We start from the raw sequence: 16,668 nt of genomic DNA on the forward strand, positions 1-16,668 counted from the left end.
AAGTTTGTTTTATTCCACCAGCAGAGTGGTTCAATAAATCAATCTTGCTTCATATGGGTGAATGTCTGTTACGGAAGAACCGCCTGAGTGACCTAATCTCCTACATCCTGGACAACTGCATTGAGTAAGATTCGTCAAAATGGAAAGTGCTTTCCATGACATCACATATTTGCGTGTGTCTAACATTGTTGTCAAACATTGAGTCAGTAGTGTTCAGAATTGCATAACACTTTCAGAGGAAACTCTCTTACAACATTCATAGTTTTCTTGAGCAATCGAGCGTTACTGTAACAGAATTAACACTTCTTCACCCGTAGTCCAAATGCGATTGCCACTGAAGGGAAAAATTTCCACTAGGCTGCTGTCAACGTTGTTAACACACGAAATCACCTGATATTGATTCACCTAATTCGCACCGGCGTGGTAATAACGGAACACCCGCCACAACATCGCCGTCTGTCTACCAGCAGCAGTGTTCGGTGTGAGGTGAGCTGCTTGCAACGAACCGTAATTTCTTCAGCCCCATGGCAAACCAAAAAAAAAACTGCGCGCTAAAGCTTCGCCCCATCAGTCAGCCGGTCGTGGGTAATTAACGCAGCCTGCACCAGCTGCCAATCAGTACGGTTCTACAGCAAAAAGTGCCCGTCAGCAGTCAGTGGGGAAACAATAACACATGTTCGGAAATAACTTTCTTTCGGCACACCGACAGTACCGACCTGATCCGATCGATTAATTTTGCACCACATTTTGTCAAGAGGGTGATGGGAACCCCTCGTACAGTTACTAACATTCAGCTTGGTGAATTATGTTTATGCCCAATAGTTGAAAACGATTTTTGTCAAATTTATTAGAAATAACACAAAATGCAAAAACAATATTAATGGTCAATTCATCATATATATAATAGCACTGTTTGTCTGTCCGGTGACTAGCCAACCAGACGCAGAACGCGGGAAAATTCTCACAAAAAAATAAAATATTTTACACTTTAATTCTTTTTTACTATCAGTTGCAGAAAACAAAACCAGGGACAACCTAAGACAACCAGACACAGCATTTGATTAAAAAAATCACAGACAACAGACGTTGAAAATTTTGATTTTTTTAATGCATGAATTAATGAACTGTTTATATAAAAAAACACTTGACACGGGCGCTACTGCGTCCACGAATAAACTAGTTTTTAATAAGGAAGGTAGGACATGCAGTTTTGTCAATTTCCAATTGTCTTGATACAGTGTTTACACATAACAAAAAACTACAGTTTTCTCACTTGCCACGGCCCTTTAGAGTTATAAAATAAAGAAAATTTTCGTGACTTCCACATACTAATTCACAATATGCTAAGCCTAGAGATTAATGGAAATTTGTCAAAATAGTTCCTTCAGTTTTTTAATTATTTACATCATTTGTTAAAATAACATCAAAGGTCGTTAAAATTCGAGGTAAGAAACATTATCCTGCCACATAATTACTCGAACGGCGTTTATTGTTTACTCGAACCAAATTTGTTATTGCCGTGGCCTGTCAAACAAGCGAAAAACGAGATCATTGGTTTATGTGAAACGCCGAAAACGAATAGAGGAACTCATTCACAATTATTTTATCGCAGATGATGGTCGAGAATTAGCAGTGGCTCGCATGTGAAAAAAAAACCTCACGCAGGAGATTTAAAATGTCGACTCCGTCGTTTTCAATCAGCAGTAGTTGCTGTAGCACAACTGATACGGGAACCGCAATATCTATCATTAATATATATGTCTAAATACAGATATAAGTCTCGTGACTTGTGTTCTCGGTGTTCTGCGCAACGCAATCGCGCCAAACAGATGATGATAGGTTAACGAACGAGGGTTGTGGAGGCTGATTACCCTATCGCAAATCTCACACAAGTTGACACAACTCGAGCATGGCAGCACGCTTGTTGGACGGATAGTGGCGTCACCCGTTGCGGTCGTCGCCATTCAGTCAGATCGATGCTAATAATCTTTTCGTCAAATTCAAATATTTATATGTAAATACTACCTTGGAAACTAGTCGTTGCCGGGCCGTACCATTCGTACCATATGGAATTTGATTACTGCGAACGCATGGTCAGTTTCTAACCAATAATTGATGGCGATATTTCATAGAAATGTCAAAGATCGTCCATGAACAGATTTTAAGGGAAAAGTGGCTAAAACTAGATAATTGGTAGAAGGTATTAATAGTACCCAAATGTCACCAGACGAATGCATCGAACTACTCAGACATTAAACGGATGGTGTTTGCAAGTGATATTTAAATCGACAAATAGAGCTTGACGTTATTGCACCAGTTCGAGTTGAGCTCGGCTAGGAACTGTGCGATGAGCAGAGCATGGCAGCGAAAAGTGTTATTTATGCTTAGCTTTACGCAATTCGAGATTGAGTACCTGAGCTTGTTTTTTTTTTGCTATAAATTGTGTCTAATGCGCACAACGAAATTTATGACCCGTAAAGAACTACAAAGTGAGCTAAATTCAAGTCGTAATCGCTCGCATTCTCATAATAAAGTTGGTAGCGTTTTAGGTGCGGGAAATAAACTATCAGATCATTGTTCTCCAATGCTAAGCATTCGACATAAATCCTTCGCTGTTGCTAGGTCAGATACCCATTATTATCAAAACACGTGGCTTCCATATGACTCGCCGAATTAATGGGATTCTTTCGCACATCTCCTCGGCTCGCAATTCAATCGCCCGTAATCCGTCTGTAATGGATCACTTACACCACCGTAAAAAGTCGAACGTGTTCGAGGCTCCACTTCACATCGCCTCACTACTGATGGAGGAACGCATGGCTCCACTCGACCTCCCGCTGAACATGGCAGCTGCTGGCTGGCGCGGCGGCGGTGTTTAGTTTTTTCGCGCCAAGAAAGAGACCCAAAACGGAAGAACGAAACATCCGAACCGTTCACAGCCCTCTAGATGGTTGGGCTCGCCGCCGCGCCGGATCGGTTTCTTTATTTCATTGATGTTTGCTTGTACGAAGGTAGCCACCGCGTTGTTCGTTGCTGGCAGTGCAAAGCTCCTTGGCCTGAACCGGGTGAAACAACGTGCGCCGCGCGCAGCAAACGGGTTGTTGAGAATGAGCTCGCGAATGCGCCCAGCTTGGCGCACATGGCTTTGGAATGCCACAGTGCCAGATTCCAGGAAACTTGTTTCATTATAGTTTTCTGTTTTATTTTTCCGTTGGCGAAGGACTGCGATTTTTTTTTCAATTCGAAATGAAAGTGGCGCGAAAAGAGGTCAAGGCAGATTTTTGTTTATAAATACAGTGTTTTGAACAAAACAAAACACTAACAAAAGCAAAAATTCTCAGCATCTCTAAAACAAATCTTTATATTTGGCAATTAATTGTTGATTTTGATTTTTGTAAGGAAATCTTCTTTATACATAAATCTCCTTATTTGTATATTTGTATGCATGTTCCAGCATAGATCCGAAATTTGGAAGACCTATTCTCTGTCTTAAGGAAGCTCAGGAGATGGAAGACTCATTGGGAAGAAAAAGGGGTAATGTTTAGTTGACGAACAATTCAGTGTTACTTGTGAGCACTTTGACCGATTTTCAACAAATTTGAAAAACATATAAATGAAAAAAAAATTCCCCAAAAATGACATTTTATCATATCATATCATATGACATTTTACAAGTATCATATCATCGAAAACAAAATTTCTATAAAGTTTTTTTTCGCGAAAATTACATTTCCTGGAAATTATATTTGCCCGAAAATAGTGTTTCCGCGAAAAATGACGTTAACCCAAAAATAACGTTTCGCCGAATATGACATTTCCCGGAAAATATGAACTTACTCCGTGTATGACATTTTCCCGAATATGACATTTCCTCGAAATCATATTTTCACGGAAATTATATTTCCTCGAACATAACGTTTCCTCAAATATGACATTTCCCCGAATACAGTCAAACTTCCAGAAGTCGACATTGCAAGGACCGTCGACTCATGGAAATATCAAGGTGTGGAATCGAAAATGCTTGGAAAGCCGTTTGAAGGGACCCTGACAGTAACCCTGGTAATATTTTCAATTTGGCATAAAATGCTGTCATGCGTCGATATCGACTCATGGAGGTTTGACTGAATTACATTTCCACGAATATGACATTTTCCCGAAAATGACTTTTCCCCGGACACAGTGACCATCCATAAGTCGATGTTCCATGGTTCAATATCGAATCATGGAAGCAATGTATGCCATATAAAACTATTATTTGGGTTACTGTGATGGTCGCTTCAAACAGCTTCTCAAGAGTTTGCTATTCCACATGTCTATATTTCCATGAGTCGATGGTCCCTTCAATGTAGCTTTGACTAAATGCCATTTTCCAGAAAATTATATTCCCCCCAAAATACCATTTCTTTGAAATTGATATTTTCCCACATTTCACCGAATACAGATCCAATTCAATTTTGGCAACATATTCGAGACTTTAATGTTGGCGAATCGAACAAATTGAATGTTTTGTTGACAAAACAGAATGGCTTTGTAGCCAAAATCAAATGGGGTCTGCCCGAAAATGACCTTTTCCCAAATATTTTCCCCTCGAAAATGGCATTTCTTCGAATTTGACATATCTCCGAAAATTATATTTTTCCTTACATTGGAACATTATTCCAAACATTTTTCGAACATTCGATCATTGAATATGACATTTCCTCTAGAAGGAAATTTCCCGAAAATTATATTGTTCTTCTTAATGGCATTTTATCGCACGGCTAAGGAAAACCCCATTACGCCAAAAATTAACCCAATTATGTTAGTACAAAAATTTTCCGTGTATGATATATGAAACTTCATCGGACATTTCAGTCTACATGCGCACTTTTTGCCTTTCTCGTATACTAAGTATACGGTAAAGGCTATATGATCGCTCCAAAAACAAACTTTTTATAGAAGGCCCGGAGACCCATAGTGTTATATACCGATCGACTCAGCTCGACGAATTGAGGTGATGTCTGTGTGTATGTGTGTGTGTGTGTGTGTGTATGTGTGTTCGTCTGTGCGCACCCACCCAAAAAAAAATGTCACTCATTTTTCAGGTACTTATCCTTAACCGATTTACTCGCAACAAGTTGCATTCGACGCAGGACACTCTGCCATTGTTTCCTATTGAAAATTGGTCAGATCGGACTATGGGCTCGGAAGCTATGGCCAAAATATCACTTTTATTACAGAAAAAATGTCACTCATTTTTCATGCACTTATCCTTAACCGATTTACTCGCAACAAGTTGCATTCGACGCAGGATACTCTGCCATTATTTCCTATTGAAAATTGGTCAGATCGGACTATGGGCTCGGAAGTTATGGCCAAAATACCACTTTTTTATAGAAAAATTGAGTAAAAAAATGTCACTTATTTTTCAGGCACATATCCTTAGTCGATTTACTCGCAACAAATTGCATTCGACGCAAGATACTCTACCATTGCTTCCTATTGAAAATTGGGCAGATCGGACTATGGGCTCAAGAGTAATGGCCAAAATACTATTTTTATAATGCACGAGAAAGGCACCATTACCGCTAGGTGGATTAATCAGGGTTTTTTAAATGAATTTTCATATGGCGACACGATGACGACATAAAAAACCATCGGCGGTGGTGGCGCACAGGTCTAATTCCCAGTACTAGAGTGTGTACCGGCCCGAAAATCGGGGGCGGAGGCGTTTGTCAGAATTTTAGTCAGCGGCGGCATGGAGATTTTTTACGTTCATTCTTGAAGATTTTTTTGATTTTTTTTCATGATCATGGAAAACGAAAATAAAATGTGAAAAGCAATGGTGGAAATTAGCAAGTCCAGACACCGAATTTCAAATAGCAAGAAATCGTCTAAATTATCCGATGAAGAATTCATTCGGACCAAATTTAAACAATTTGATTCACATGACATTGAACGTTACACAGAAACATATTTGATTTTTTTTTTCAGATTTTCCGCGGGAGACTGTTTTAAACATGGATATCAACAAAAAAAAATGGATTTCAACGGTAAATTATTTGAAATTTTTATTGGAATTCATTGGAATTTGCGCGGGATTTTTCTAAATTTTGTATAAAGAATTCTGCGGAACTGAATTTCAACCAAAATTGTTCAGAACTTTTACGTGATTTTTTTAATTTTTAAGTAAAACTGTTCGGTATCTAAAAAAAACTATAATTTTGAAGGAATTTCTTCGAATTTCTTCAGGAAATTCTTTGTATTGTCCATAAGAAATTCTTCGGAAATTTAACGGAAACTTATTTAAAAAAAAGAGGAAGAGTCGTTTGACCGAAAATCATTTAGCGGAAAACCATTTGGCCGAATATTACGGTAAGTCGAAAATCATCACGCCGAATTATATTTGACCAAACGTTCAGTTTGGGAAAAACGGTTATGAAACGGAAAACAGTTTGGCCAAAACCATTAGTTGGTCAGCACGACATAAAGCCAAATTGGTAATTTAGCCTAAAGCACTCTTCCCGAACACGTCATTTGGCCGAATAGGTTATAAGACCGAAATGGTTGTTTGACAGAAAAGGCCATTTGGCCGAAAATGTTAACAGACAAATGCTGATTACTGAACGGGTAAGAATATATAAAAAAATATCAACCCTTTTGACCAAATAACATTTTCTGCCAAATGGTCTTTCTGTCAAACGACCATTTCGACCAAAAAACTTTTTGACCAAACGACTTTTTTAGCCAAATGGCCAGACGACCGAACGACATTTTCGATCGTTTGTCCATTTCAGCTGAAAAAATTGTCGGCCAGGTGGGTTTTGGCCTAATGGTTTGTTCGAGTAAATGACATATTCGGCCAAACACCTTTCGGACTTGTGTCTATCGGCCAAATGACCCAACCTGTCGTTTGGCCAAAAGTCAATCGACGAAAAGCCATTTATTCAAATAACAGATTAGGCAAAAAGTTATCTTGCCAAATTCCATTGTCCGAATTGTCCGAAACGGTATTTTATTTAAAAATGACATTTGGCTGAATGCGAAAAACAGCCGAAAAGCTCATTCGATCGAATTTATAATTTGACCGAAAAAATTGTTTACCCTAACAATTTATTTGGCTGGAAAGGTCGTTTGGTCATTTAACCGACTAGATCATTTGGCCGAAAATACTGTTTGGGAGAAATGATCGTTTGGCAGAAAGAGACATTTGGCCCGAAAATGTCCTTTTTGCAAAACAGACATTTCAGCCAAACGGCATCTTCTGCCAAATGACCTATTCAGCTAAACGACTTTTTGTTTGGCAAAATGATCAATTCAGCCGAACGACACTTTTGGTGGAATTTCCATATAGGCCAAATGACCCTTCCGGCCAATTGAGCTATTCGTTGTGGGCTGAAAGTCTCTTTAATAAAGATATAAAACAAAATCAGTTATTGTTTTCACCCTTAAATTATAAAACTACATTGCTTCCAATTAACTCGCATCGTCGCGAAAAGTATACAAAATTGGCGAAAAAACTCGCTTTTTAACAACAACGCAGGTAAAACTGATTGAATTTTGCACTGAAGGTGCCCCAACACTCGATTCAACCCTTCGTTGAGTAATTTATTTGGCCGGTTGCTATGGCAACCCAACACAAATGCCTACACTACTGGTAGGTCGATGGCAGCAGCCAGCTAAACAACAAACAGCAGTGGGGGGCACACTCTTCCTCTCACTCGGACAAGCCAAAAAAAAAGTGCTATTCACCGAACCTTGTTGACATAAATACTTTCCACCACACCGTTTTGCAACCGGGGCGGGGTGCGATGTCGTTCGAGCATCATCCATCCAACACCATCAACACCCGCTATTTCGAAAGTTTTGTTATTGCTTTTTTGCACTTTGCTCGTTACGACAGCGAATGACCCCGTTACGTCACCGACAGAGGACGGCACTATTTAGTTGAACCCAACCCAACTCCTATTCTATTGAAGGGGACCATACCTTTTTCTCGCATCCGAATCCTAACGAATAGAACGTATCCAAACACGGCCACAACGGCGGCGGCCACTAGCAACACCAGTTCCAGGGACATTTTGTTCGTTTTCTGTTTTCCTCAAAATGGACTCACTGAATTATCAATCGAGTGCTAACTCGTCTCACATTTGCAAACTGTGTTTTAGCCACTTGAAATACACTTTCACACACAGGCTGTTTACGGTGGTGGATATTTTGTGCACTGGTCGTTTATTACTTCGCTTGGTTGTCTTTTCTTCGGCTTAGCCAAAACACTACAGTCTGGAGAAGAGATACTCTGCTTTGATTATATCATCAACCGTAGACAATAATCACTTCTCCGCGTCTGTGCCTTTCCGTGAAGAGCTTTTGTTAGGATTCGCACACAATGTCCACACTCTATACCACCAGTCAGTGCTTGTTGGCTATTTGCAGCGACTGAGAGAAATTCAGCTTTCTTGTTAAAAATCGACACACTTTTACGCGGCTGGTTTCACTTTCTTCCAGGGGTTCCGGGTTCCCCCGTGCAGTATTGGCACGCTGAGAAGTGGATGCCCCGTTTCGACAGACAATGAACGCCCGCTCTCGTGATTTGCGACCACGTGGTGCTAAAGACCGTGATGCTCTGTTCTATATTCTACGATGCTATGGAATAAACTAAGGAGATTCTCAGCGGTGAAGCGCTCGTCTCGTTCGCTGTTGCTGTTAGTTCTTTGAGACTGTCTTGGTGATCTGCGTATCTTTGTGTCGCTTTGCTTCTCCGTTCTTTGCCGTGGTTCGAGGTAAATTTTTGTTATTTTTATTTATCATTCGTACTCTCTGGACCACTCTCCCGTATGCCTACCCGTGATCGCGTTTCAGAGCACAGAACGCAGAAGAGAAGAAACGTGCAACTGCAAAACGGGAATGCTGTTCTGTTAGGTGGATATCCCCGTGAAAATTTCATTCACTAAACATGCAACCAAGCTCGATTCGTGGCCTGTCCCGATTCGACAGATTTAGGAAAATGAGCGTTTGCGCAGTACCCAGCTTCGTTCGATATCTCATTCACACTTTGTATGGGTTCCAAGTTCAGGCAGATGGCTGTGATGTGCACCCTTTGTTCATACGAAGAATTTGCAGTGGAGTTGTTTGAATTTATTTTGTAAGATACTGGTTTGTCTACACGTTTCTGCAAATCTATTTCTCGATATTCGTTTTGACCTCAAGTCAATGTTTGCCATCGCTTCTCCCCTAAACCGAATTGTGCATTCAATGCAGCAGCTTCAACGGGGGCTGGCTAAGCGTTGCGGAAATGATTCCACTTTCTACTTTCATGTGCCAACCACTTTGAATTGAATTCAAATGCAAATGTCGTGAATCTACCGCATCCACAGATTGCACTTCCTACGACGAGCACTGTAGTTTCGAACGCGCGCCAAGCGTAATTTTAGCTCAATATCAAGCCCGCTCACTCTGTCTTCTAGTTTCGTTACAACGTTCACCACCGCATATGAAAATCGATTGATTAATTTTTATTCCACTTTTCCTCCATACACGTTATGAACACCACTCAGGAGGAAAATCTATATTTAACTGCATATACACTCTTCATTTTCTCGTGGCTTGAACAGTTTTTCGACCTTTCTCCAGGCGAACCGCTCTTCCGTCTGGGCTCTCTTTTTCCTCATGGGGCAGCACCGTGACAAATTGGAAATTGAACTCAGCAAACCATGCGGTCTTCCATCTAGCCCTGGAAATTAGATTCCGCTTGCCACGGTTGGCGTTTTTTTCATGCTACCACTTCCTCTCAACCCAATAAAGCAAGCCGCAAGCCAATAAAAAAACGAATCTTAACCGTACTTAAACAGCAAAGGCGGAAGAAGTACACCGCGAAAATTAAAAAAAGAAATAAAACCGCGCGCTTCTGGTACTAAACGAGTGGGTGTGACGACCGACTGCGGTTGAAGAAGGGGGAACCGAATCACATCAAAGTATAAGGAGGCACTTCTGCCCTCGACGAACGCTGCTGACAGACTGGGCACATGCATTGCGCAAAACATCGACCATATACAAAGCGCTGGCGTTCAATCTCCGAGAGCCGAGTCGTCTCGCGGCGGTGAGCATTCAAACAGTGCGCTGTGCGGAGAAAACCGCGGAACCCTACAAATGCCGTCGTGAATCCGTAACCGATAACGGTACTGAAGCGGAGCAAGAGAGCGGGATCTAGCGAGAGAGAGAATCACCGCTCACGCGAGGGAAAGAAACAGGCAGAGTGCAATTCCAATTTAGCATTAATTGAGATGATTGGCTCACAAAAGTGCATCGCACCTCGTCGTGTGACTCTTGAGTGAGCGGGAAACCACATGGTCTGGCTCGACGTTGGAGCCCATTTCGCTGTTGACTACCCACCCCGTCCAAAGTGGACGGCGTTGTATCCATCCATACACACCCACAATGCTAAAAAGATTACGTCGCCAACGGAGACGTTGCTCGCCGCGCCGTGCGGCATGTTGAGGTAGGCTGGGAAATCCTTTGGATGCGCGTTTACGCAGGTAAGTGGAGAGGGAATTTTTGCTCCTTTGGAATATGGGTAGAGGTAGTTTTCCCCGGAGTAGCAGAACAAATAACAGGTAGAATTATGATCACAAATGGTTCGCATATTTATCCGATATGGGGAACTCCAACTGAAGCGGAATATTGTTCTATTGAAAGTGGATGATTAATGAGCTGAAATATTTTGTTTGAGGTACGCATCTCTTTATCGAATGAAAATCCAGATTACTCTATAGCCAGCTGTCTTGATGCAAAATGTGAATCTGAAACGTCGAAAACATCATTTTCAGGAGAATAGGTCCCCAGTAGATATTGGAATTCCGTCATGTCTTCTTCACAGTCTCTCCAAAAGTCATGTTTCTCTACATTGCCTTAGTCTGCACTGATATTAATGAGCTTGTTGGTCATATTCCTATCGCTTCTGCTTCATACGCAGGTCATGGGTTCAATCCCAGTTTCATCCTTGCCTATAGTTTGCATCTATATTTCTCATGTTCTAGGAATTGCCTAGAACTGGAAATGGTTTTCCATACCGTTTTCATCTCCTATCCATCGATTTGACTATTCTGGCATAGACCAATGCAAACTCTCACTTAACCTTATTTTGACAGTTCACAGAACTTGTTTACAAGGTGTTAGAAGTAAAATACATTAGTGAATAATTACCATTTATATTTTTAGTTTAATATTGCTGTGTTCCGAATATTTCAGCTAGGTGAACCGTTCCATTTTCCATCCCACTGAACATACATTCATCTCATCGCAAAGCAGATAAATACAGCACCAATCTTGTCGTTTTTTTTGGCTAACATGCGTGCTCACTGCAAAAAAAAAATCACAAAACTAAATAACAAATCAAATACCTTTCCATTACTTTTTTTGATGGGATGGAAATTGATGCTATGATATGAAGTGCCGAACTGTTCCCCTATATTCTTTGTGCATATTCAGCATGAAATCAATCGCAAAGGACATCTACAGACGAAAAAAATGACGAAACGGTTTTGTCGGAAGCTTCCCCAGAGACTAAGTCCTGGTAAAAAGGTATGTGAACTGTCAAACTGCGTTATCTAATCTCTAGTACTCTAATCTGTTAGAATTGGAAATGAACGAAAATGCTTGTTCCTACAGTTTATCAATGTTGCTCTACTTTTATTTGTTCTGATCATAATCCTTCGTAATAATCTATTTACATTGCTGAAATTAAAATCGATTGTTCACAAATAAGCCAACTATCATTTTATTCTAATGCAGGTCGTGGTTTGTCGTGGTGGTGATGGTGAAGATTCAGAGTGACACTGCACGTTGCAGCGTTGCACTAATAGTGGAGTCATTCGCGGAGAATTAGGACGGCTGCGATGTAATTTACACCAGGCTGCAGGTTAAAAGCCGCCGACACTTTTGTCATCACTGCATCTACGTGCCGAACATGTTAAAGTTGACGCAGAACATTCTTTACCGCTTGGAGGTACCCATGGTCACTTTTCTCGTAGTAAGGCTGCACTATCAGCTTCATTATCCGATGATTGTCCGGCAGGATCACTCGTCTTTTCATCCGAATCAGTTCATCCTCGTCGCCCGGCAGTGTCAGCATAGGGAGCCGTACCCATTCTTAACAGGAAAGTCTGTGCCTGCTTGTTCTCTGATTTGATGTGGATTTGGTGGTACATTCCCCGGATTTCGCCTCCGAAGGTAATCGGGCGTTCTCGGAAATAGCAGATTACTTGCGGAAGGGGAACTAACATATCCGGCCCTTGAGCAGCTCCGAATTCGGATGAAGACCAATCACCGATGTTGCTGCATTTTATATTAAGCGTACTTTGCCCCGCTTTCGTGGATTTACCACACCCTAGCAGCACTCATGTTCCACAAAGGATACTTCAACTCTAGACCAACATTTGAAAAGGGCGTAACAGCCAAAAATCATTCCTTCTGATTCTTCGTCCACATATAGAGCTATATATGTAGACGAAGAATCAGAAGAAATACATTTTGGCTGTTACGCCCTTTTCAAATGTTGGTCTAGAACTCATGTGCGACCTAATTCAGTCATAATCAATTTGCTGTCCCCATTTTGTCTGACTTGTGGTGTTCGGGCAACGTTACGTGGCAGACACGGCCGTGTGGTCTCCATCAACTCAGCGTCGGTTGCTTTGGGTGTGTGTGTATTCCGCGCTTTGTCCAACGCATCTTCGAAATGTCTCCTTCGAGTTCTTTGATTTAAAAAAAAACTTATCGTGATTTTTTATGTTCGAGTTCTTTGCTGACATAAGCATCTCTACCCAACAGGACTCGTTCTCGAAGCGGTTGATGTTCCCGGACCACTCTTCTGCCGTCAACCGGTTGGCTATCACATCTCCAACCAAAATTGCAGACGACCCTTCGTCCAGAAATGGGACGGTGTCGATTTCCCGCTTGTTGACACGTCGCGTTATCGAAAAGTCCGCTTTGGTTTTTGCGACTTCACAGATTTTACCACGCGATGTAACAGAGGATGATGTTTTCCTAACCAAACTCGCACCACCTACCGAATCTTCGACGAGCAGCGACAACCACAATGTTTGTTAAAGTAGATTCTACACAGTTTTGCCTCTCCACCGTTTTAAGCAGCTCGGCAATACGCATTGGCCAGAACTCATCACAATTCCTGATCACATGATACGTTTCTTCACAGATCCGACACAGCTGACTGACTGTCTCGCTTCTCGATCTTTCGCTCTGTTTTTGTTCGAATTAATGCACACGCAAAAACTCCCTCTTCTTGGGATTCTCTCGCTTCTAGGACGCGCTTGCTAGTTTACTGACAGCAGCCGGAACTCTATGACCTCGAGCACACCCCAAACGATTTCAGTGCTGAAATTCATGAACATCTGTCAGCGAACTGTCCACTTTTTCACGCTTGAACCGGACCCAGTCTAGCTTGTAACTTGGCGGCAGTTTGTCGACTAACTCCTATACCAGCATAGGGTTGCATAGGGTGGTCTCTATGAGCTATGCAGCTTAAAGATGATCGCACAGTTGCTTCACCGTGATACCGAGTCACATCTCGGTGCAGGAACATACCTCACCTTTGATAGCAGCGTTTTCAGCACGTTCTCCGGCCTTTCGAACAGATTCTTCAGATCGCCAATATCATCCGGAACCAAATCCAGCACAACTAGCCGACTCTTGAGTTCCTTGATAGCGTTTCCTGAGGCATTCCTGCCGGCGACGCTTTAAATTCTCCTAGTCGTGTGCTCTTAGCTGCTAATAAACAAATCTACCCACAATTCACGACTCTCCGCGAAACTTTAGAAGATGCTGAAATACTGCTCTCCGAATGTCAACTGCTGTTCCGAGATATGGCCGATTTCACGCCCCGGCCCGTCAAGGCCTTGACTGCTACGCACAATGCTCATCCGACGCATCTCTACTCTCGATGATCATCGGCACTTTCTTCGCTGACTCCGGTTTGTCACTAACTTTTTTGAAACCTGCTCCCGCGCCCAGTGGGCCTGTTTCTTTCGGATGCCGCGCCCGAAAGTTGTTGGTCGACGGCTGCTCGATCGTCCTCTTGGTGTTGTTTTCAATCACTTATTCCATTTTCGCTTGGGCTGTTCTTTATTCTTCCCACGAACATTACAGTCTTGGTCTTTAAAGCGTTGACCTCTCAGATGTTTCTCTTGAACTGGTTCCGGATTGCCTCTCGCTTTTGACAAATTCGTTCTCAGTGGCGAGTTGATCACCCAGCTTTTTGTTTTGCTCGTACTGTAGCTGTCGTTCCTTCAGCTCGCGCTGAATATGGAGCTCCAGTCACTGAATATCTGGTTCTCTTCTTAGCTGTTCCCCCACACGCCTTTTGCCTAGCGATAAGCTGCTTCAACGCCTTCATCCGCTTTGCAAAGGCTTTCGCTTTGGCGAGTTGTTCCTCTTCTATCTGCTTTTCCAATGTATTTTTTTTACTTTTCTCGGACTGGCGGCTTTGGAAAATGAATTCGTTTTTAGCAATCAACCAAGTTTTTTGCTTTACATTATGTTATTTTCATTTAAAATTTCGGTTTGTTTTCCCACTTATTTTGAGTTCTTTCTTAACCCCTTTTCTTCGATAATGTTGACTATGAAAATTGAATTTCTCTAGCGTGCGCTCCCCAGCAAAAGAAAATAACTCAATAACACCTAATTCTGTTATTGATACCATCCCGGGCAGAATCCATGAACAGAATAACAAAACATGATACGGACTTGATTGATATAAAAGATAAAAGAACAGGAAACTATAAAATTTGCACCGAAATATCATTTAAATATCAAGATATGCTATGGATAAGAACAAATTAATGACACATGATATTGATCACTTATTACAAATAGCTTAACTTGGTCTTCTCATGATGTTTTAGTGCAAAATATTGATATTATCGTCTGATTTTTTATCTCTTATATCAATCATGTCATGTCCATATCTCATATTGCTATGTTCTCAACATTTGATATTGTTGAGCTATTTTCGTCTACTCGGGATACCTGACCAAACTTAACCAGGCAAATGGCGACTTAATCTCATTCGTCATTCACATACAGGAGAAAAGCCTCCCTCCCGAAATGTCTCCAAATACCGATCAATCTCCCTGATCTCATGAGTCTCAAAGGTAGTCAAGAAATTGGTAAGTTTCTGTCCGGCTTTCGTAAGCACGATCAAGGAAATTACGCCGACATTGTCTATCTCGATATCACGAAGTCGTTTAATTGCACATGGACGCGTTTAGTACTGCAGCAGCTCTAACATCTCTCTGGGGTTTGTCGGGCACCATATTGTCCGTTGTCCAAAACTTCACCATGGGACGTACTTTCAAAGTCCTTATTAGGAACCAAGCATCGCGGGCCTAGAAGGAGGAAACAGGTGTGCCCCAAGAGTCGGTCCGGGCTGTCACCCTATTCCACGTCGTCATGGACGTGGATTTCCGTTTCCTGTCGCGCAACATCTATATTATCATGTGTGCCGATAAAAAATCTTATTGGTCATCGTCGAACGCACTCGGATTAAGGCACAATCCGCCGTAAGCGCAGTTCAACTTTAGAACACTTTAGAACGGTTTCATAACCGCTAGCGAATATGTTCGTGGGTACGATTGTCGAGGGTTGATTAACACCCCCATCTCAAACCGTAAAATCGTAGAAGTTCTTCGTGTTTTCATTGACCGGGGTATACATTTTTTGCCCTAATCTTCGAAAACAGCGCATCACCATCGTCATCCCGAGGCATCATCCCCTGCTTACGGATTACAAGTAGGCCATATGGATTCTTCGAAGTTATGGAACATGTTTTTTTCTTCACGGTTCCCTCAACTGTAATCAGCTTCCGTCGTATAATAATATGGGGAAGGGTCATTTCGCCGAAACCCATTCGGCCGAAAGCCATTTGGCCGAATGCCACTAGGCCGAACAAACCATGAGGCCGAAAGTCATTTGGCCGAAAGGGTCGTTTGGCCGAATGGGTCATTTAGCCGAAAAGGTCGTTTGGCCGAAAGGGTCGTTTGGTCGAAAGGGTCGTTTGGCCGAAAGGGTTGTTTGGCCGAATGAATCATTTGGCCGAAAGGGTCATTTAGCCGAATGGGTCGTTTGGCCGAAAGGGTAATTTGGCCGAATAGGTCATTTATCCGAATAGTGCATTTGAAAAGTGAGAAATTACGAATGAGAAGAGAGACGTCTCACTTCTCACACTTTATTTTTCTCTTCTCACTGTAAAAACTGAGAAGCGCGAAATGAATAGTGAGACGTCTCACAACCCACTTCACACTACTTACTTTTCACAGTGAGAAGTAAGAAATGAGGAGTGAGAAATGAGACGTCTCACTTCTCACTCCCCATTTCTCACTTCTCGCTGTAAAAAGTGAGTAGTGAGACGTCTCACTACTCACTTCGCGCTCCTCTTTTTTACAGTGAGAAGTGAGAAATGAGGAGTGAGAAGTGAGACGTCTCACTTTCCTCATTGAAAAGTGAGTAGTGCGAAGTGGGTAGTGAGACGTCTCACTACTCTTTTCGCGCTTCTCACTTTTTACAGTGAGAAGTGAGAAATGAGGAAAGAGAAGTGAAACGTCTTTCTTCTCATTCCTAATATCTTACTTAATGACTTACTCTTACTCAAATGAACTATTCGGCCAAGCGACCCTTTCG

The 16,668-nt window shown here is 41.9% G+C and overlaps 1 protein-coding gene across 2 annotated transcripts in view; it reads right to left on the reverse strand.

The window, feature by feature from the left end:
• The window catches only part of LOC134205448 (uncharacterized), a 118,231-nt gene that overhangs the window by 49,486 nt on the left and 52,077 nt on the right, over positions 1 to 16,668 (reverse strand). The window contains exon 1 of one of the 2 annotated variants that reach the window (XM_062680692.1): positions 7,969 to 9,990. The exons of the other annotated variant lie outside the window; for it this stretch is intronic. Coding sequence (XP_062536676.1) covers positions 7,969 to 8,059 — 91 coding nt within the window. The 5' untranslated portion in view covers positions 8,060 to 9,990. Of the gene's footprint in view, positions 1 to 7,968; positions 9,991 to 16,668 lie in introns of those variants that run through there. 2 annotated transcript variants of the gene reach the window in all.

Source organism: Armigeres subalbatus, chromosome 1 (genome assembly GCF_024139115.2).
Source record: "Armigeres subalbatus isolate Guangzhou_Male chromosome 1, GZ_Asu_2, whole genome shotgun sequence".
In the NCBI taxonomy this organism is placed as follows: Eukaryota; Metazoa; Arthropoda; class Insecta; order Diptera; family Culicidae; genus Armigeres; species Armigeres subalbatus.